Source organism: Oncorhynchus keta, chromosome 14 (genome assembly GCF_023373465.1).
Source record: "Oncorhynchus keta strain PuntledgeMale-10-30-2019 chromosome 14, Oket_V2, whole genome shotgun sequence".
NCBI classification, from domain to species: Eukaryota; Metazoa; Chordata; class Actinopteri; order Salmoniformes; family Salmonidae; genus Oncorhynchus; species Oncorhynchus keta.
The window spans coordinates 57807731-57831882 of NC_068434.1; the positions used below are offsets into that span (position 1 = coordinate 57807731).

Consider the following 24152-nt stretch of genomic DNA (forward strand, 5'->3'; position numbering starts at 1 on the left):
GGCATTCTCTCAACCAGCTTCACCTGGAATGCTTTTCCAACAGTCTTGAAGGAGTCCCACATATGCTGAGCACTTGTTGGTTGCTTTCCTTCACTCTGTGGTACAACTCATCCCAAACCATCTAAATTGAGTTGAGATCAAGTAATTGTGGAGGCTAGGTCATCTGATGCAGCACTCCATCACTGACCTTCTTGGTCAAATAGCCCTTACACAGCCTGGAGGTGTGTTGGGTAAGTGTCCTGTTGAAAAACAATGACAGTCCCACTAAGCACAAACCAGATGGGTCAGCGTATTGCAGCAGAATGCTGTGGTAGCCATGCTGGTTAAGTGTGCCTTGAATTCTAAATAAATCACATCAGTGTCACAAGCAAAGCACCCCCACACCATCACACATCCTCCTTCATGCTTCACTGTGGGAACCACACATGCAGAGATCATACGTTCACCTAGGCCGCGTCTCATAAAAACACGACGGTGGGAACCATAAATCTCAAATTTGGGCTCATCAGATTTCTACCGCTCTTTGTCCATTGGTCGTGTTTCTTGGCCCAAGCAAGTCTCTTCTTCTTATTGGTGTAGTGGTTTCTTTGCAGCAATTCGACTATGAAGGCCTGATTCATGCAGTCTCCTCTAAACAGTTTACGTTGAGAAGTGTCAGTTTTATTTGGGCTTTGATTTCTGAGGCTGGTAACGAACTTCCCTCTGCAGCAGAGGTAACTCTGGGTCTTCATTTCTGTGGTGGTCCTCATGAGAGCCAGTTTCATCATAGCGCTTGATGGTTTTTGCGACGGCACTTGAAGAAACGTAATATTGCCATAATATTGACTTGTCCATTTACCAAATAGGACTATCTTCTGTATACTACCCCTACCTTGTCACAACACAACTGAGTGGCTCAAACGCATTAAGAAGGAAAGAAATTCCACAAATGAAGTTTTAACAAGGCACACCTGTTCATTGAAATGCATTCCAGGTGACTACCTCATGAAGCTGAAATAAAATTTGATTTGATTTGATTTGATTTGAAGCCGGTTGAGAGAATGCCAAGAGTGTACAAAGCTGTCATCAAGGCAAAGTGTGGCTACTTTGAAGAATCTCAAATATAAAATATATTTGTTTAACACTTTTTTGGTTATTACATGATTCCATATGTGTCATTTCATGGTTTTGATGTCTTCACTGTTATTCATCTATCCCAAGATGGCATAGCAGTCAGACATCCTTTGTCCTCGTCTATATTTCCACCTTTCTTCGCATATCTTTTATATATGTTCAAAACACTCTCCTGCAACACGCCTCACCAATAAAAAAAAAACTATTATTTACTTCAAATCTGAAATCCACAATAGAAGCCAGCCAGAAGCTAACCAGAAGCTAACCAGAAGCTAGCCAGAAGCTAACCAGAAGCTAGCCAGTTTACTGGCTAACGATAGTATTCAGCTAACCACGGTTTGTGGTCATCAGCTATCCTTTAGCTCGAAATTCTAGCGCCAGTTTTGTACAACGTGTCACTATAACTATATCGATTTTGCCAATTGGATTTATCCCCTCTACCACAAGGAACCCCACTAATCTACCGATGGAAACGCACGAGGTGGCTAAAAACAGACCTCCATCCTATGCTAGCTTGCTACCGATGGCCCGGCTAGCTGTCTGAATCGCTGTGACCCCAACCAACCTCACTACTCACTGGACCCTTATGATCACTCAACTAAGTATGCCTCTCTTTAATGTCAATATGCCTTGTCCATTGCTGTTCTGGTTGTTCTGGTGTTTATTGACTTATCTCACTGTAGAGCAGGGGTGTCAAAGTCAAATGGACGGAGGGCCAAATAAAAAATTTAGCTACAAGCCGAGGGCCGGACTGTTCGAATGTTCATTGAAAAATTTTTAAATGACGCATATAGTCTAGTGAACCTAATTGAACCTACTGAAAACCTAACAAATATATTCCAATATGATCAGATAAATAAAGCAATATTTTCTTATGGCTCTGTCAGTAATCTTTAATTTTCAACAGACACAAAAGACAAATTTCCTTTATATAAAAATCCCCATAACATGAACATTAAATGAAAGAAACCGGTATTCAAGGCACCATCAGTAGCCTATATTTTCTATTTTAGCAAAAGTGGGCTAAATTTACTTCAAAGAAAAAAACAATAATAGCAATTTTCTATCATCCACTCAACTGAAATATTTTTAAAATATAATTGGATTGAAATACAATAAAATAAAGTGCAAAAATCTATTAATCAAAAACAACACTTTGTTTAAGGAGAAGTAACATGCAGTGAAAACAAATATTAAACTTGAACTTTTAAACTTGAACTGAGTAAAAACTCTAAATATGTGATTGCACAGTAATGTTCACTTGTTTGAGGTTGAGGGTGATACTTGGTGGTGTCCCATCTTTTCCACAAGTCAATGTTCGGGGTAAGGCTCTGAGCTGAGGAAATCCTCAGAATTGAGTGGAGGTGTTCAGCAGTAAGTCGACTTCTGTGTGATGTTTTGTTCAAGTTCATCAAAGAAAACAGTTGTTCACACAGGTATGTGCTGCCAAACATAGACAACGTTTGAGCAGCCTGGATGCGCAGCTGGGGCATTGTGTCGGGGAGGAAACGGGCGAACTCCGCAGCACCCACTGCCGCATATTTTGCCCTCAGTGCATCATTGCATTGGAGGTCAATCAACTCCATTTGGAGGTTTGGTGGTGAGCTTTCCACGTCAACAGCAAATGGGTTACCGAGCAGTTCCAACCTGCTTTTTGTGCTTCAAAGTCAGCAAATCGGCGTCGAAAGTCAGCGGCAAGCATACCTATTTTATCAGCCAACTGTGCGCTCGGGAACGCACTGGTAGAGAGCTTCTCTTTCATGGTCTGGCAGCTGGGAAAGTGGCTCAAATTTTCTTTCCGCATCTGCGTCTCCACAGAGTCAGTTTGGTTTTAAATGCCTTCACTGTACTGTACATATCAGAGATGACACGATCCCGACCCTGCAGCTGCAAGTTCATTGCATTCAGATGACTCGTAATGTCACACAGAAAAGCCATTTCACACAGAAACATTTCGTCTCGGAGTTGTGTTGTGTCTTTCCCTTTGCTGTCCAAGAACAGACAAATCTCCTCACGAAGCTCGAAACATCTTTGAAGCACCTTTCCCTGGCTTAGCCATCGCACCTCTGTGTGATAAGGCAAATCACCATGCTCCGTTTCTAACTCCGTCAGAAATGCCTTGAACTGGCGGTGATTCAAACCTTTGGCTCTGATAAAGTTAACTGTGCGCGTGATGATGCTCATTACATGCTCCATTTTCAAGGCTTTACCGCACAACGCTTCCTGGTGTATGATACAATGATAAGCTGTCAGCTCACCTGTCGCGTTTTCCTCTTGCATCTTTTCCCGTATCTTCGCCACCAGTCCGCTCCTGTGTCCACACATCGCAGGTGCTCCGTCGGTTGTCAAACCCACGAGTTTTTCCCAAGGCAGCTCCATCTCATTTACACATCTTGACACCTCTTCATACAAATCATGCCCCGTAGTTGTGCCATGCATAGGACGTAAAGCCAAAAACTCCTCTGTCACGCTTAGGCTGGAGTCCACTCCGCGGATGAAAATTGACAACTGGGCAATGTCAGAAATGTCGGTGCTCTCATCCACAGCCAAGGAATATGCAATGAAATCTTTTCCCTTTTTCACAAGCTGCTCTTTTAGATTGATGGACAACTGGTCTACTCTCTCGGCAATGGTGTTTCTGCTCAGACTCACATTTAAAAAGAGTTGCCTTTTTCTGGGCAAACTTCGTCACAAACTTTAATCATGCAGTTTTTGATGAAATCCCCCTCCGTAAATGGCCGGGCTGATTTAGCGATCTCTTCTGCCAAAATAAAACTGGCCTTGACAGCAGCCTGGCCTTGTGATTTGGCTTTTTTGAACAGAGCCTGTCGAGATTTGAGGCCTCGTTTTAATTCCTCTGCCTTTTGTAGCCTTTGTTCCATGTCCATATTCTTGTTTTTGTCCGCGTGTTTCGTTTCATAATGTCGTCTCAGATTATACTCTTTCAGTACCGCCACACTTTCTCCACACAGAAGACACACAGGTTTTCCAGCTACCTCCGTGAACAAATACTCCGACTCCCACCTTGTTTGAAACCCCGGTTCTCAGTGTCCACCTTCCGTTTTGCCATTTTTGATGGGTATCTGAAAGTTAATTTTACTGTGATGCTGACAACTGCTGTGCCAATAAATATTGAAATGAAGCAGCCTACTGCTCGGTGCGTCACCGTTGCATTGTGGGAAATGTAGTATTGGTGCGTGTAAAAGATCTGCGGGCTGCCGGCTTGCTGCGGTCTGCGGGCCGGTTCTAATAATAAATCAAGATCATCCCAGGGGCCGTAAAAAACCTTCTCGCGGGCCGGATGTGGCCCGCGGGCCTTGACTCTGACATATGTGCTGTAGAGCCTCTAGCCCTGCTCACTATTCCTTATCCAACCTTTCAGTTCCACCACCCACACATGCGATGACATCACCTGGTTTCAATGATGTTTCTAGAGACAATATCTCTCTCATCATCACTCAATACCTGGGATTACCTCCACTGTATTCACATCCTACCATACCCTTGTCTGTACATTATACCTTGAAGCTATTTTATCACCCCCAGAAACCTCCTTTTACTCTCTGTTCCAGACGTTCTAGACGACCAACTCACATAGCTTTTAGCTGTACCCTTATCCTACTCCTCCACTGTTCCTCTGGCGATGTAGAGGTGAATCCAGGCCCTGCAGTGCCTAGCTCCACTCCTATTCCCCAGGCACTCTCTTTTAATGACTTCTGTAACCGTAATAGCCTTGGTTTCATGCATGTTAACATTAGAAGCCTCCTCCCTTTTATTCACTGCTTTAGCACACTCTGCCAACCCGGATGTTCTAGCCGTGTCTGAATCCTCGCTTAGGAAGACCACCAAACATTCTGAAATTCTCATCCCTAACTACAACATTTTCAACATAGCCTGCAAAGCAAAGTTCTATCCTACTATCCAGGTCTGTACCCAAACTATTTGAACTTCTACTTTTAAAAATCCACCTCTCTGAAAACAAGTCTCTCACCGTTGCCGCCTGCTATAGACCACCCTCTGCCCCCAGTTGTGCTCTGGACACCATATGTCAACTGATTGCCCCCCATCTATCTTCAGAGCTCGTGCTGCTAGGCGACCTAAACTGGAACATGCTTAACACCCCAGCTATCCTACAATCTAAGCTTGATGCCCTCAATCTCACACAAATTATCAATTAACCTACCTGGTACCACCCCATAGCCGTAATCATGGGCACCCTCATAGATATCATCCTAACCAACTTGCCCTCTAAATACACCTCTGCTGTTTTCAACCAAGATCTCAGCGATCACTGCCTCATTGCCTGCATCCGTAATGGGTAATGAATGATGACAGCAACACTTGCAACATTTTGCATTTAGGATGTAGCCTACCTTTTAGCAGGAAGATTTGCAGGCAGAGACAAATAAATGGATAATCAATACAGGGCTTGAACACTATTACAGACTACAAAGGGAAGCGCAGCCGAGAGCTGCCCAGTGACACGAGTCTACCAGACAAGTTAATTACTTCTATGCTTGCTTCGAGACAAGCAACACTGAAGCATGCATGAGAGCATCAGCTGTTCTGGACGACTGTGTGATCATACTCTCCGTATCCGATGTGAGTAAGACCTTTAAACAGGTCAACTTTCACAATGCCACGGGCCCAGACGGATTACCTGGATGTGTAGTCCGAGCATGCGCTGACCAACTGGCAAGTGTCTTCACTGACATTTTCAACTTCTCCCTGTCGGAATTTGTAATACCAACATGTTTCAAGCAGACCACCATAGGCCCTGTGCCCAATAACACTAAGGTAACCTGCATAAATGACTACCGACCCGTAGCACTCACTTCTGTAGCCACGAAGGCTGGTCATGGCTCACATCAACACCATTATCCGAGAAATTCTAAACCCACTCCAATTTGCATACTGCCTCAACAGATCTACAGATGACGTAATCTCTATTGCACTCCACACTGTCCTTACCCACCTGGACAAAAGGAACTATATGAGAATGCTATTCATCGACTACAGCTCAGCGTTCAACACCATAGTGCCCTCAAAAGCTCATCACTAAGCTAAGGACCCTGAGACTAAACACCTCCCTCTGCATCCTGGACTTCCTGAACGGCCACCCTTGGTAAGGAAAGGTAAGAACACATCTGCCACGCTGTTCCTCAACCCTCAAGGGCGCATGCTCAGTTCCTTCCTGTACTCCCTGTTCACCCATGACTGCATGGCCAGGCACGACTCCAACACCATCATTAAGTTTGCCAACGACACAACATCGGTAGGCCTGATCACCGATAACGATGATAACAAAGACAGCCTATAGGGAGGTTGTCAGAGACCTGGCCATGTGGTGCCAAGATAACAAGCTCTCCCTCAAAGTGATCAAGACAAAGGAGCTGATTGTGGACTACAGGAAAAGGAGGACCGAGCGCGCCCTCATTCTTATCGACGGGGCTGTAGTGGAGCAGGTGGAGAGCTGCAAGTTCCTTGGTGTCCACATCACCAACAAAAGGTGTCCATGTATGCTGATGACTCAAGTTTTATATTAAACCTGCAAGCTAGACCCTGCAATGTCTCTAGATCTAGATACATTTTATGCAATCTCTGGACTAAATCCTAATTATGATAAGTGTACAATATTAAGTGTTGGATCTTTAAAGAAATACAACTTTTACATTACCCTGCAGTTTACCTATAAAATGGACTGACAGTAAAGTATACATACTTGGTATTCATATCACAAAAGATACAAATAAACTCTCCACAATGAATTTCAATAGAAAAAAACTCCTTAATCATATCTCAGTTTATTCACTAATTTATGGCGCTGCTTACTCCTGATGATTCATTTTTCAAATCATATGAGCAAAAAGTAGTTTGCTTTATCGGGGAGGCAAAACCAAACAAAATAAAGGGTGCCTATCTATATAATGAATAGGGTGGGTTGAGATGATTAAATATAAAATCACTAAACCTCTCTCTAAAAGGTGTCACTTATTCAAAAGTTTTACTTGAACCCTAAATGGTTCTCAAGTAGATTACTAAGAAAAGCTCATCCATTGCTTAAAAATTGCCTTTTTGCCTTTGTGCAGATTGCCATGTCTCATTTTTGATTAATTGAAAATAACCCTTTATTCAAAGTATCTCTCTTTTTCAAACAAGCATTTAGCAGCTGCCTACAATTTCAATTTCACCCCCTTAAAAAATAGAACAAATATTATGGCTATACTCAAATGTGCTGTTTGATAAAAGACCTGTATTCATGGGAAAGATGTTTGAAAATGGTACTTTGTTTTTAAATGATATTGTCAACTGGAATGGTAGGGTTATGTCTTTCATGGAGTTATCAGAATTGTACGAGAAGGTCTGCTCAATCCAAGATTACAGCATTACCCCAAAAATGGAGGAGGCAGGTGGCAGCGGGAGGAGGTAGGGAACTGGTTTGTCTGCCCAATATAAAGGATCAAAACTGGCGGAGGAAAAAATTGCATAAATAGGAAAGTATACCAGTGTCATTTGAGGATCAGGATGTTGAAAGCTGTGCCTTACAGATTGCAAAATAGTTGGGAAGAGATTTTTGATGTACCGATCCCATGGTTGATATAACAACACGGGATTAAAGACTGTTTTTCGGCTAAAATTATTAGATAGAATTCTTGCCACCAACAAAAATATATATATTTGGGGCGTACAATCATCGAAGCTCTGCAGATTGTGTTGCGAGGATACAGAATCAATAGACCATTTATTTTGGTATTGCCCTCAGGTAGCCTGTTTCTGATCTCGGGTTCAGGAATGACTGAAAATGCATAACATTGATTTAAAATTGATCCTAGAAATAGTATTACTATTACTAATATACTAATACTCTTAGTAAAAGTATTTATCTTCAACTCGCAATCTGTGGATTCTATTCGATTGAAAGATATATGGTGCGTAGATATCCGAAGAGGGTGGCCATGTTGGGATGTGGAATTGGAGGCGAGTGGGAGTGGAGTTGCTGGTCGGGGGATAGAATGACGGTCAAAGATAAAAGTAGAAAAATAAAACCAAAATAAAACATAACAATCTTGGAGGGCTGGTGGCCTGGCAGTTGGGAGCTGGTGGCTGATGGATTGCTTGTTTGGTTCCCCGTTTTTGACCTTGTGGGAGATCTGTCAACGTGCCCTTGAGAAGGGTGTTGACCCTGGTTGCTTCTGTGTGTCGCTCTGGATGGGAGTCCGTTAGATGACTAATGTGATGTAGTTGTTGCTTCACTGCAAGTATATTGCATGTTTTAAATATTCAATAAAAAAATCTACTATAAAAAAATGTAAAACTATCATGGTCCAAACACACCTAGACAGTCGTGTAGAGGACATGACAAAGCCTATTCCCCCTCAGGAGACTGAACAGATTTGGATTGGGTCCTCAGAACCTCAAAATATTATACAGCTGCACCATCGAAAGCATTCTGACTGGTTGCATCACTGCTTGCTATGGCAACTGCTCGACCTCAGACCACAAGGCACTAAAGAGGGTAGTGCGTACGTCCCAGTACATAACTGGGGCTAAACTTCCAGCCATCCAGGACCTGCATTGCCCCCCTCTTTTACGCTGCTGCTACTCTCTGGTTATTATCAATTATCATAGTCACTTTAACTCCACCTACATGTACATATTACCTCAATTACCTTGACTAACCTGTGCCCCCGCACATTGACTCCGTACCGGTACCCCTGTATATAGCCTCGCTTCTGTTATTTTACTGCTGCTCTTTAACGATTTGTTATTTTTATATTTACTTTTTACTTATCTATTTTTTTTTACTTCACTTATTTTTCTTAAAACTGCATTGTTGGTGAATGGCTTGTAAGTAAGCGTTTCACTGTAATACCTGTTGTATTCGGTGCATGTGACAAATACCATTTGATTTGATTTGTATGCCTAGTTATTTCCCCCGGATTCTACTCTCTTCTACTCTCCCCTCTGTAGGACAGGGACCCTCTAAAATCAGTATGTCTACTGAGAAGGGCTCAAGTTATTTTAACTGCCAGTTTATCGTTTTTCACTGTACACTTGGCATTTTAAATGATTTTCTCCCTGTATGAATAAATTAATACATTTTGGTTTGACCTTTTAAGCTGTTCAGTGTGCTTATGTACTGATCATCAAGCTAGCAATTCAGCATGAATATTGCAAAGCACAACTAAGACATGCCATTAGTAAGTGCTTAAGGGGTGTCTGTCCAAATTATTCTGACAATTTAGTGAATGGGAGGGTAGATAAAGGACCACTTTATTTTCTACCTCTTCGGTGAATTAAAGTAATACTTACGGAGTTTTGCAATAAAACCCATTAGCTACTTCCCCAGAGTAAGATTAACTCACTGATACCATTTTTATGTCTCTGCATGCAGTTTGAAGGAAGTTGCTTACTAGCGTTAGTGCAATTGCTTGATGTCTATAGTGAATGCTAGCATGCTAGTAGATACCATAGACTTCCAGGAATTGCTAGTTAGCATTGGCTTGCAAAACTACCTGCAACTTCCTTCTGCAGAGATAGAAAAATTGTATCCATGAGTTCATCTGACTCTGGGGAGGTAGATAAAGGGCTTTATTGCCAAAATCCCTAAGTATCCCTGTAAGGTTTCATACACAATATGACAAATGACAAATCCTGGGATCAGATTTGACATTTGGTCCTTTCATTTTTATTTATTATCATTCGCTACAATGACAAAGTTTGACAGTAAGGGAATCCAGGCTAATCAGCAAAAGATGGCTGCTTAAATGCCTCATCATATCTCTCTTCAACTTGTTAAAGTTGCAGGTGCAGATGTTCGCTAGAGGATGATTGGAAGAGACACGTGTCACCATCATCTAAATGGTCACCAATGAAAGCATCATATAAAACTTCCATTGATCCTCAGAACTTTTCATACCCCATTTCCACCTGTCAGAGGGATCTCCTTCACACTCACTGCAAAGAGATTGAGTAGCTCATGGATCAGCTGTCTCCTACAGAAGTTCCTCTCTCATAGACTGTCATATCACAGCAGAAACGGTGTCTGTGTCGATCGCTCAATCCTTTTCTAGATTTAATCCCAAAATGCACATCCTCAGCCTTAAAAGTAAATTATAGAAGATGAGTTTACAGCAAATTGCAGTCATAAAGATTTTCTGGTGACATGATCGGTTGAAACTGATACTTGGAAGGGCTGATGTGAAAGGAGCATGGTTTGTAAATTATTGTAACCAAGAGGTACCTGCACATGCAAATGACCACATCACACCCACCGACAACATATTTTAATTCTGTTTCAGTGAACAATCAATCCAAACTCGAGTCAAAGTCTTAAAAAGTTGTTAAAGTTGAAGAAGACTAAGACGAACAAGAATAAGATCAAGAACAAGACCTCTATGCGCTAATATTTTATTCAAAAAGGAAAAACATGTAGCTTAGCTAAGGTCTGATTCTAATTGGAGAAGAAAGCTTCTAACCTTGTAAGGGAGGTATGTAAAGGAATCGGCGGAGTCAAGGTCTTTACAAAGAGCTCATCAGAGCACCGGATCAAGTGGAAACCCAGAGGTCTGAGTGTCCTGTCTTCATGGCAGACATGGCAATAATCTTACCAGGTCACTTAACAAATCAGGCCATTTCAGAGAGAAATGTAAAATGGTCCCACTTTACACAAAGGGGTGGTTTCCCGGACACAGATCAAGCCTAATCCTCAACTAAAACGCACATTTATTGGAGAATCTATTGACGCTTTTTAGTGCTTGCTTAATCTGCATCTGGGTAACCACCACCTTGTGTGCAAAAAAAAACATGTAAATACAGTGTAGTTACATAGGTAGGTACAGTGTACCATTTACTATTACTATTACCAATTCAAATGTATATAGCGATACATAGTTTGCCACAAAAATCATTAGTAAGATGAAAAGCTGATGGCCTTCAATGCCAGACCTTTCTAGCTACAGTATCAACAGAGGCCAATGCCTACAAAGTTTAACTAAGGAAGTGTCCCTGATATTGAAGAAAAACAAGGTTCAATATGAATCAGCATCTGCAAGGCCCCATATTACTTATTAATGTGCCCAGGGAGATTCTATCCAGAATGGTTGGCAAACAGAATGGCGATGTAAACAGTTAATTCCATCCCCATTCAGATGTTTCATTGCGAGGGGTACTCTCTTTCAATAGTGATAACATGTTCTATGTGTAAGTTTATACAATGTGGATGAAGAGTTACTTGTCTAACAGAACACAGAAGGTGTTCTTTAATGGAAGCCTCTCAAATATAATCCAGTTAGAATCAGGAATTCCCCAGGGTAGCTGTTTAGGCCCCTTGCTTTTTTTTTTTTTACTAACGACATGCCACTAACTTTGAGTAAAGCCAGAGTGTCTATGTATGTGGATGACTCAACACTATACATGTCAGCAACTACACCGACTGAAATGACTGCAACACTCAACAAAGAGCTGCAGTTAGTTTCAGAGTGGGTGGCAAGGAATAATTTAGCCCTAAATATTTCTAAAACTAAAAGCATTGTGTTTGGAACAAAACACTCACTAAACCCCAAACCTCAACAAAATCTTGTAATAAATAATGTGGAAATTGAGCAAGTTGAGATGACTAAACTGCTTGGAGTAACACCAGATTGTAAACTGTCATGGTCAAAACATATTGATGCAGTAGTAGCTAAGATGGGGAGAGGTCTGCCTTCTTAACAACACTATCAACAAGTAGGTCCTACAGGCCCTAGTTTTGTCGCACCTTGACTACTGTTCAGTCGTGTGGTCAGGTGCAACAAAAAAGGACAGGAAAATTGCAATTGGCTCAGAACAGGACAGCACGGCTGGCCCTTGGATGTACACAGAGAGCTAATATTAATAATATGCATGTCAATCTCTCCTGGCTGAAAGTAAATGTATTTATAAGAGGTATTGACAGGTTGAATGCACCGAGCTGTCTGTCTAAACTACTGGCACACCCAACTACTGGTACACCCAGCTCGGACACCCATGCATACCCCCCAAGACATGCCACAAGAGTTCTCGTCACGGTCCCCAAGTCCAGAACAGACTATGGGAGGCACACAGTACTACATAGAACCATGTCTACATGGAACTCTATTCTACATCAAGTAACTCATATAAGCAGTAAAATTAGATTTAAAAAACAGATAAAAAAAACGTATGAAACAGTGGGGACTGTGAAGCAACACAAACATTGGCACACACACACACACACACACATTTAGTACTGTAGATATGTGGTAGTGGTGGAGTAGGGGCCTGAGGGCACACAGTGTGTTGTGAAATCGGTGAATGTATTGTAATGTTTTTAAAATGGTATAAACTGCCTTCATTTTGCTGGACCCCAGGAAGAGTATCTGCAGCTTTTGCAGCAGCTAATGGGGACCCATCATAAATACAAATATTGACTCCAGACTCAACTGAGAGGCCTTATTATATCTGCTGATGACATTGAATGGAAGTATTTACTTATTGCCTAGTGTCGCTTTGGGCTTTGTGATAACTTGAATGTCAAATGGACTCAAGTTATCTGTCAATCGCTTCCAGATGTAGGGTGTTAAATTAGTCCTGCTCCCCCTCCGGTAATAGGGACAGAAGTGCAAGCCAGGGTGGCCCACTATCTACTCTCCTATTTGCATATTTATCTCAAGCCCCTTACTGATTAAATAAGGTACTGCCGATAATAAGGGAATTTAAAATAGTAGCCACAATCCAGTTATCTATGCAGATGACATTTCATTAATTATAACAGGACTGGAAGGATATATCTCTGTTCTGTACTGTAATTGATAAAAAAATGGCTTTCAGCAATTTCCCCAGACTTAAGACACATCCTAATAAGAATGAGGAACTTTTGTTCTTATATGGTTATTTTAGACATACATTTGTTTAAGCCTTTAGAAAGTCAATGCCAATGGTTTGACACAGGGAGATTAGAACACATCTGAAATCTAAGCAAACTACTTCCATCTAGTCTCAGTGGCATTGCAGAGTGTAGTAAAAGCATGTCCATGTCCAATGACATACATTGTCTGATAGGATATGACAAAACTAGGATACCTCTCTGACCTACACAGTAGGAATGCACAACAGGTGAAACCTCTAGTGAAAAAAAGACACCCAAAGATGTCAAGATATTTTTCATGATACATCTGGTGTAGGATATGGTCAAGACTCGAAATGCCAAAGCTACAGCCGCCAAAGTAGTTCTCAGATGCCACTATCTGTCAGGGTTTTCCTGTGGTGAAGTAGAGGAGGACCAAAACGCAGCGTGGTTATATTGACTCATGTTTAATAAAAACGAATAAACATGAACACTACAAAACAATAAACGTGGAAAACCCAAAAACAGCCCTATCTGGTGCACAACACAGAGACAGGAACAATCACCCACAAAACCCAACACAAAACAGGCTACCTAAATATGGTTCCCAATCAGAGACAATGACTAACACCTGCCTCTGATTGAGAACCATATCAGGCCAAACATAGAAATAGACAAACCAGACACACAACATAGAATGCCCACCCAGCTCACGTCCTGACCAACACTAAAACAAGGAAAACACATACGAACGATGGACAGAACGTGACAGAACCCCCAAGGTGCGGACTCCGAACGCACAACCTAAACCTATAGGGGAGGGTCTGGGTGGGCATCTCTCCGCGGTGGCGGCTCTGGTGCTGGACGTGGACCCCACTCCATAATTGTCTTAGTCCACCTCCTTAGTGTCCCTTGAGTGGCGACCCTCACCGCTAACCTTGGCCTAGGAAACCTAACAATGGGCCCCACTGGACTGAGGTAGCTCAGGACTGAGGGGAAGCTCGGGACCGAGGGGAAGCTCGGGACCGAGGGGAAGCTCGGGACCGAGAGGAAGCTCGGGACCGAGAGGAAGCTCAGGAGTGAGAGGAAGCTCAGGAGTGAGAGGAAGCTCAGGCAGGTTGATGGATCTACCAGATCCTGGCTGGCTGGTGGTTCCGGCAGATCCTGGCTGACTGGCAGATCCTGGCTGACTCGCGGGTCTGGCAGATCCTGGCTGACTGGCACTTCTGGTGGATCCTGGCTGACTGGTGGATCCTGGCTGAATGGCGGATCTAACTGATCCTGGCCGACTGGCGGATCCTGGCCGACTGGCGGATCCTGGCCGACTGGCAGATCTGGCGGATCCTGGCTGACTGGCGGATCCTGGCAGACTGGCGGATCCTGGCTGACTGGTAGTTCTGGCGGATCCTGGCTGACTGGCAGATCCTGGCCAACTGGCATATCCTGGCGACTGGCATATCCTGGCCGACTGGCATATCCTGGCCGACTGGCAGTTCTGGCGGATCCTGGCTGACTGGCGGATCCTGGCACACTGGCGGATCCTGGCTGAATGGCGGATCTAACTGATCCTGGCAGACTGGCAGATCCTGGCCGACTGGCGGATTCTGGCTGACTGGCAAATCCTGGCTGACTGGCAGATCCTGGCCGACTGGCAGTTCTGGCGGATCCTGGCTGACTGGCGGATCCTGGCTGACTGGCAGTTCTGGCGGATCCTGGCTGACTGGCGGATCCTGGCAGACTGGCGGATCCTGGCAGACTGGCGGATCCTGGCAGACTGGCGGATCTAACTGATCCTGGCTGACTGGCAGATCCTAGCCGACTGGCGGATCCTGGCTGACTGGCGGATCCTGGCTGACTGGCGGATCCTGGCTGACTGGCGGATCCTGGCTGACTGGCAGATCCTGGCCGACTGGCAGATCCTGGCCGACTGGCAGTTCGGGCAGATCCTGGCTGACTGGCAGATCCTGGCCGACTGGCACTTCTGGCGGATCCTGGCTGAATGGCGGATCTAACTGATCCTGGCTGACTGGCCGATCCTGGCCGACTGGCGGATCCTGGCAGACTGGCCGATCCTGGCCGACTGGCAGTTTGGGCAGATCCTGGCTGACTGGCACTTCTGGCGGATCCTGGCTGAATGGCGGATCTAACTGATCCTGGCTGACTGGCCGATCCTGGCCGACTGGCGGATCCTGGCTGACTGGCAGATCCTGGCCGACTGGCAGATCTGGCGGATCCTGGCAGACTGGTGGATCCTGGCAGACCCTGGCAGACTGGCGGATCCTGGCAGACTGGCGGATCCTGGCAGACTGGCGGATCCTGGCTGACTGGTGGATCCTGGCACACTGGCGGATCCTGGCTGAATGGCGGATCTAACTGATCCTGGCCGACTGGCAGATCCTGGCCGATTGGCGGTTCTGGCGGATCCTGGCAGACTGGCGGATCCTGGCTGACTGGCAGTTCTGGCGGATCCTGGCTGACTGGCGGATCCTGGCAGACTGGTGGATCCTGGCAGACTGGTGGATCCTGGCAGACTGGTGGATCCTGGCAGACTGGCGGATCCTGGCAGACTGGCAGACTGGCGGATCCTGGCAGACTGACGGATCTAACTGATCCTGGCTGACTGGCAGATCCTGGCCGACTGGCGGATCCTGGCTGACTGGCGACACTGGCGGCGCTGGGCAGACTGGCGGCACTGGCGGCGCTGGGCAGACTGGCGGCACTGGCGGCGCTGGGCAGACTGGTAGCTCAGACGGCGCTGGGCAGACGGGTAGCTCAGACGGCGCTGGGCAGACTGGCGGCACTGGCGGCGCTGGGCAGACTGGCGGCGCTGGGCAGACTGGCGGCACTGGCGGCGCTGGGCAGACTGGCGGCACTGGCGGCGCAGGGCAGACGGGTAGCTCAGACGGCGCTGGGCAGACTGGCGGCACTGGCGGCGCTGGGCAGACTGGCGGCACTGGCGGCGCTGGGCAGACTGGCGGCACTGGCGGCGCTGGGCAGACTGGTAGCTCAGACGGCGCTGGGCAGACTGGAGAAAAAGGCTCTGGCAGCGCTGGACTGAGGAGCACTGGTGCCTCTGGAATGAGGGCCTCTGGCGCCTCTGGCATGAGGGGCGGTAGCTCTGACAGCGCCGGACAGGCGGGAGACTCTGGCTGCGCTGGAGAGGAGGAAGGCTCCGGCAGCGCTGGACAGGCGGGACGCACTGTAGGCCTGATGCGTGGTGCTGGCACTGGTATGCCGTGCATACTATGCCAAACCAACAGCTTTCTTTCTACTCTGTCCAATACATCCTCCACACTCTCAGACTCAGCACTCTGCTTCGCCGACAGCTCCAATTCCATCCATGGCTCTGCCCAGGGTCCTTTTCCGTCAAGGATCTCCCTCCAAGTCCATTTATCCAAAGAGTGCAGCATCTCCCACTGCTGCTGCTGCTGCTGCTGCTGCTGCTCCTGTTGCTCCTGTTGCTCCTGTTGCTGCTGTTGCTCCTGTTGCTGCTGTTGCTGCTGTTGCTGCTGCCTCTGTTCCTTCTCCTGCTGCAGCTTTTGCCGTTGCCCGTTACCACGCCGCTTGGTCCTTGGTTGGTGGGTGATTCTGTCAAGACGACCCACTCACCCAACACAAAACAGGCTACCTAAATATGGTTCCCAATCAGAGACAATGACTAACACCTGCCTCTGATTGAGAACCATATCAGGCCAAACATAGAAATAGACAAACCAGACACACAACATAGAATGCCCACCCAGCTCACTTCCTGACCAACCCTAATGCAAGGAAAACACATACGAACGATGGACAGAACGTGACACTATCTACTACTGATGACCCCTCTGTATCAAGCTACAAAGACACTCACAACTGGAGAGATAGATCTGGCACAGGAAAAATACAAGACTTATAATGTCAACGCTACAGCGACCAACTGATAGTGGAGCGCTGGCCCTACATAATGTACTTTCAAAGTGTTCACAGAGCCCATTTACAGTGCTTCTGACTGCCAGCAGAAATCTCAGAGGTTCTGCCCAAATACAACTTCAATGAACTGTGTAAAACATTTTCAATTGTAACTCTCCCAAATAACCAATGTTTATTTTTCTGATTACAGTACAATTTGACTCACTCCTACATTGGTCAGACTACCGGAAGCACTATTTAACAAGCCTTTATTTGGCATAGTGATTGGTGTGATTGTGTGCCTTGCAAGTATTTTTAAAGACGTGATCAAGGATTTATACTGAACAAAAATATAAATGCAACATGTAAAGTGTTGGTCCCACATTTCATGAGCTGAAATAAACGATCCCAGAAATGTTCCATGTGCACAAAAAGCTTATTCCTCTCAAATGTTGTGCATACATGTGTTTACATCCCTGTAAGTGAGCATTGTTTCTTTGCCAAGATAATCCATTCACCTGACAGGTGTGGCATATCAAGAAGCTGATTAAACAGCATGATCATTACACAGGTGTACCTTTTTCTGGGGACAATAAAATACCACTCTAAAATGTCTCAAGTTTTGAGGGAGAGTGCAATTGACTTTTGGCATGCTGACTGCAGGAATGTCCACCAGAGCTGTTGCCAGATAATTTAATGTTAATTTCTCTACCATAAGCCGACTCCAACGTAGCTTTTGAGAATTTGGCAGTACGTCCAACCGGCCTCACAACTGCAGCCTACTTGTAACTACTCCAGCCCAGGAACTCCCCATCCGGCTTCTTCATCTGTGGGATCGTCTGAGAACAGCGACCCGGACAGCTGATGAAACTGAGGAGTATTTCTGTCTTGTAGGGGAAAACTCCTTCCGACTGGTTAGGCCTGGCTCCCCAGTGGGTGGGCCTATGCCCTCCCAGGCCCACCAATGGCTGCCTGCCCATTCATGTGGAATCCATAGATTAGGGCCTAGTGAATTTGTTTCAACTGACAGATTTCCTTACATGAACTGTAACTCTGTAAAATCATTGAAATTGTTGCATGGTGCATTTCTATTTTTGCACTTTTCTAAATTACCAGCTAATTATAGTTTTTTTAAAACTTAGAACTGTGGCACACAAAGGACTGTATCCTTTCATCTCCATGGTGACCACAGACAAGAATCTTGTATCTTCCCTCCTCTCATCTCCAAGCTGGCTCTCTCACCATAATGAACTTGGTGCTTGAGGTTTGAAGACCATCTAATTGGTCATTATGTAGTCCAATCATTGCCTCATTTACAGGTAATTTAGACCAATCTGTTGTACAACATTACAGCCATGTCCAATGTTACTCTCTGATGTGAAAACATCAACATTGACTGGAGTACTCCTAGGTTTGCTGGGGTCGCTTATGTTGCCTCTAGAGTTTGTTCTGGGAGTTTGGTGTGTAGTCACACACCCCTGCACAGTATTTCCCCCTTTTTGTATTAGTAGAGATAATAATGTCATAGAATGTTCCCTGACCTCCCTCAGGCAGTGTGAACTCTCTACCTCTCACCTCTCTCATCATCACCCAGTGCCTGGGCTTACCTCCGCTGTACCCGCACCCCACCATACCCCTGTCTGCGCATTATGCCCTGAATATATTCTACCATGCCCAGAAACCTGCTCCTCTTATCCTCTGCCCCCAACGCTCTAGGCGACCAGTTTTGATAGCCTTTAGCCGCACCCTCATACTACTCCTTCTCTGTTCCGCGGGTGATGTGGAGGTAAACCCAGGCCCTGCATGTCCCCAGGTACCCTCATTTGTTGACTTCTGTGATCGAAAAGTCTTGGTTTTATGCATGTCAACATCAGAAGCCTCCTCCCTAAGTTTGTTTTACTCACTGCTTTAGCACACTCTGTTAACCCTGATGTCCTTGCCGTGTCTGAATCCTGGCTCAGGAAGGCCACCAAAAATTCAGAGATTTCCATACCCAACTATAACATCTTCCGTCAAGATAGAACTGCCAAAGGGGGCGGAGTCGCAGTCTACTGCAGAGATAGCCTGCAAAGTAATGTCATACTTTCCAGGTCCATACCCAAACAGTTTGAACTACTAATTTTGAAAATTACTCTCTCCAGAAACAAGTCTCTCACTGTTGCCGCCTGCTACCGACCCCCGTCAGCTCCCAGCTGTGCCCTGGACACCATTTGTGAATTGATCGCCCCCCATCTAGCTTCAGAGTTTGTTCTGTTAGGTGACCTAAACTGGGATATGCTTAACACCCCGGCAGTCCTACAATCTAAGCTAGATGCCCTCAATCTCACTCAAATCATCAAGGAACCCACCAGGTACAACCCTAACTCTGTAAACAAGGGCACCCTCATAGACGTCATCCTGACCAACTGGCCCTCCAAATATACCTCCGCTGTCTTCAACCAGGATCTCAGCGATCACTGCCTCATCGCCTGTATCCGCCACGGAGCCGCAGTCAAACGACCACCCCTCATCACTGTCAAACGCTCCCTAAAACACTTCTGTGAGCAGGCCTTTCTAATCGACCTGGCCCGGGTATCCTGGAAGGACATTGACCTCATCCCGTCAGTTGAGGATGCATGGTCATTCTTTAAAAGTAACTTCCTCACCATTTTAGATAAGCATGCTCCGTTCAAAAAATGCAGAACCAAGAACAGATACAGCCCTTGGTTCACTCCAGACCTGACTGCCCTCGACCAGCACAAAAACATCCTGTGGCGGACTGCAATAGCATCGAATAGCCCCCGTGATATGCAACTGTTCAGGGAAGTCAGGAACCACTACACGCAGTCAGTCAGGAAAGCTAAGGCCAGCTTCTTCAGGCAGAAGTTTGCATCCTGTAGCTCCAACTCCAAAAAGTTCTGGGACACTGTGAAGTCCATGGAGAACAAGAGCACCTCCTCCCAGCTGCCCACTGCACTGAGGCTAGGAAACACGGTCTCCACCGATAAATCCATGATTATCGAAAACTTCAATAAGCACTTCTCAACGGCTGGCCATGCCTTCCGCCTGGCTACTCCAACCTAGGCCAACAGCTCCGCCCCCCCCCCCCCCGTAGTTCCTCACCCAAGCCTCTCCAGGTTCTCCTTTACCCAAATCCAGATAGCAGATGTTCTGAAAGAGCTGCAAAACCTGGACCCGTACAAATCAGCTGGGCTTGACAATCTGGACCCGCTATTTCTGAAACTATCTGCCGCCATTGTCGCAACCCCTATTACCAGCCTGTTCAACCTCTCTTTCATATCGTCTGAGATCCCCAAGGATTGAAAGCTGCCGCAGTCATCCCCCTCTTCAAAGGGGAGACACCCTGGACCCAAACTGCTATAGACCTATATCCATCCTGCCCTGCCTATCTAAGGTCTTCGAAAGCCAAGTCAACAAACAGGTCACTGACCATCTCGAATCCCACCGTACCTTCTCCGCTGTGCAATCTGGTTTCCGAGCCGGTCACGGGTGCACCTCAGCCACACTCAAGGTACTAAACGATATCATAACCGCCATCGATAAAAGACAGTACTGTGCAGCCGTCTTCATCGACCTCGCCAAGGCTTTCGACTCTGTCAATCACCATATTCTTATCGGCAGACTCAACAGCCTCGGTTTTTCGGATGACTGCCTTGCCTGGTTCACCAATTACTTTGCAGACAGAGTTCAGTGTGTCAAATCGGAGGGCATGCTGCCCGGTCCTCTGGCAGTCTCTATGGGGGTGCCACAGGGTTCAATTCTCGGGCCGACTCTTTTCTCTGTATATATCAATGATGTTGCTCTTGCTGCGGGCGATTCCCTGATCCACCTCTACGCAGACGACACCATTCTATATACTTTCGGCCCGTCATTGGACACTGTGCTATCAAACCTCCAAACGAGCTTCAATGCCATACAGCACTCCTTCCGTGGCCTCCAACTGCTCTTAAACGCGAGTAAAACCAAATGCATGCTTTTCAACCGATCGCTGCCTGCACCCGCATGCCCGACTAGCATCACCACCCTGGATGGTTCCGACCTTGAATATGTGGACATCTATAAGTACCTAGGTGTCTGGCTAGACTGCAAACTCTCCTTCCAGACTCACATCAAACATCTCCAATCGAAAATCAAATCAAGAGTCGGCTTTCTATTCCGCAACAAAGCCTCCTTCACTCACGCTGCCAAGCTTACCCTAGTAAAACTGACTATCCTACCGATCCTCGACTTCGGCGATGTCATCTACAAAATGGCTTCCAACACTCTACTCAGCAAACTGGATGCAGTCTATCACAGTGCCATCCGTTTAGTCACTAAAGCGCCTTATACCACCCACCACTGCGACTTGTATGCTCTAGTCGGCTGGCCCTCACTACATATTCGTCGCCAGACCCACTGGCTCCAGGTCATCTACAAGTCCATGCTAGGTAAAGCTCCGCCTTATCTCAGTTCACTGGTCACGATGGCAACACCCATCCGTAGCACGCGCTCCAGCAGGTGTATCTCACTGATCATCCCTAAAGCCAACACCTCATTTGGCCGCCTTTCGTTCCAGTACTCTGCTGCCTGTGACTGGAACGAATTGCAAAAATCGCTGAAGTTGGAGACTTTTATCTCCCTCACCAACTTCAAACATCAGCTATCCGAGCAGCTAACCGATCGCTGCAGCTGTACATAGTCTATAGGTAAATAGCTCACCCATTTTCACCTACCTCATTCCCATACTGTTTTTATACTGTTTTTATTTATTTACTTTTCTGCTCTTTTGCACACCAATATCTCTACCTGTACATGACCATCTGATCATTTATCACTCCAGTGTTAATCTGCAAAATTGTATTATTCGCCTACCTCCTCATGCCTTTTGCACACATTGTATATAGACTGCCCATTTTTTCTACTGTGTTATTGACTTGCTAATTGTTTACTCCATGTGTAACTCTGTGTTGTCTGTTCACACTGCTATGCTTTATCTTGGCCAGGTCGCAGTTGCAAATGAGAACTTGTTCTCAACTAGCCTACCTGGTTAAATAAAGGTGAAATAAAAATAAAAATAAAAATAAAAAAACCTGACTTTTTCATTGAATATTGTGGTAGCTTCTCATTTCTTTACCCAGGCTCTATCATGCTGCAAACCGTTGTGACTTCTGATTGATTACTTTCTTCTCCTCTGCCCTGGGGCATATGCCCTTAAACTATAGGATCTTGCGCCAGCCACGCTGCAGCCAGTAACTGACCCCAGGTTGGCCAATTAGAAGGTCCCACGACACCAGCCCTGTTCAAGGCCCCGAGGCTCTGACGAATTCAGTGCATCCAGTGGTATTAGGGCTCATAATAGGCCTCTCCACCAATTACATCATTCAACACTGACAGAATAAGGCCCTCGGTTGCCAATGGCTATCTGTGACCTTTGCAATCCAAAATGACAGCATCATATAGATTTAGAAAAGGATATCGAAACATATTACAAGTTCAAGTGATGTCGATGACCATATCATATGATACGATTACTAAGGCATTTCTCTGATGACTGACATGAACATAACATTTACAGGTCACGGTGATCATGAATTAGAAATGAGTCAGCCACGAGTCAGTAGGTGGGGAGAGCACAAGTACCTCCTGTTGCAGGTCCTTGATTATTTTGGTCTTTTTCTCCATCTCCATCTTGAGGAACTTGATCTGTAGGCGAAATAAATCAAATTAATGACATGTGTTTTCTGACAGACTCTCAACTACATCTAAAATGTTGTGACATTTACATGAAAGGTATCATGAAGGTAGTAACTATCATCAACCAACCCAGCTATTCCTGCCTGCACTGGATTTCATCCTACTGTATGCTGTTGATGTTCTTGCTCTATCTTCAAAACAGTTCTATACATCCCAAGGTCAAACAACTTAAAATGATTCTCTGCCTTTAAAGCAGACTTCCTGCTAATGCACCAAGTACCTCCATATGGTCATATTACACCGTTTTTACTGCTATTTTAGTTAGCTTCTAAAGATTTACAAAAACACGTATAGAACTATGTAAAATATTATGATTCACTGCTGGTTTTGACTATGATTTATCGGAAATGGGTGTATCTAGAGTAGGTGGATTGACTGTTGGTGGGGTTGCTGTTTCTCATTTTGGAGGCATTTATGCCCACGGTGGGCGACTAATTATTTTCCACTGTGTGATTAATATAATAGCCCATATGCTCATTGTGTCAGAGTGATATCTTTGTTTATCGCAATCTTTTTATCGCAAGCTTGGCATGTCTCTGTAGTGCAGCCATTCCTCGTGTCCTGTATCCTGTACTGCGGTGTCCTGTAGTGCAGCCATTCCTCGTGTCCAGCCTCAAACGGCTGATGCAGATGGCGGCCCACTGCAGTGCAGGACTACATCTAAAAGACTGGATAGCGGTGGGGGGGGATTCCAAATCCGATTCTGCTCTCTGTTTCACCTCTGCGACGAAGGATTCTAAGGGAAATGTTGTCCTTCAATGAGGTCATTGAGATTGTCCCAGGGAGGAAGGGGAGAGAATTCAAGGCCCAGCTGACCTCAGCTCTGAAGGCACCCGGGGGACTTTAAACTATGGCTAGGTGGTTGACACACTAATAACATCACAGTTCATGTTGGTGCATCTGGAGTTCATGCCTCTGCCCATGGGTAGGTCGATAACACATCCCAGCACAACGTTCCCTTTGGGCTGCGGCACGACACAATGAAAGGGTGGATGTAAAATAGAAAACTGTAGCATGCTACATTGTTAACATTTGACATGTTCAATTGTGTTATTACAGTATAATTAATTCTTATGACTTACTGATAAATCAGAGCAATAAGCCTGAGCAGTGTTGGAGAGTTTATTGTGTTTCCAGAGCTATTATACAATTAAACTGTATATTGCAATGCACAGCATTTGCAACTAGTGTTACAAGTATAATGCCACATTTGCTATGATGGTGATGAAATAACCAGGCCAATCTTTTTCATCATGTTGTAATACTTTTTTGGAATGGCATGCCTCCAACTGGGAAATTCAATCATACATTTTTGTGTGTGGTTTCTCTACTGGAGTTTGTGCACCTATTTCCTTGGCCTACCTAAAGTTGTTCATATTTTTGAAGTCTATTTACATGCAGCATCACTCCTTAACTTTACTGATGTCTGTTTTGTAGACTAGTCATCCAGAGGTAATACAATTGGATCTGTGTTTTATTGACAAGCACCACAGAAAGCTAAGACAGTTATGGGTTTTGGGTCATCTAGTGTTGTTGCTACTGTCTCGTCTGGAGTAGCATTCATCCCATG

The 24152-nt window shown here is 45.4% G+C and overlaps 1 protein-coding gene across 3 annotated transcripts in view; it reads right to left on the reverse strand.

The window, feature by feature from the left end:
- Nucleotides 1-24152, reverse strand: part of LOC118393666 (leucine zipper protein 2-like) — a 180775-nt gene that overhangs the window by 41200 nt on the left and 115423 nt on the right. For all 3 annotated transcript variants that reach the window (XM_052461974.1, XM_035786600.2, XM_052461975.1), the window contains exon 5: nucleotides 22469-22531. In XM_052461974.1, the coding sequence (XP_052317934.1) occupies nucleotides 22469-22531 (63 nt within the window). The remainder of the gene's footprint in view (nucleotides 1-22468; nucleotides 22532-24152) is intronic.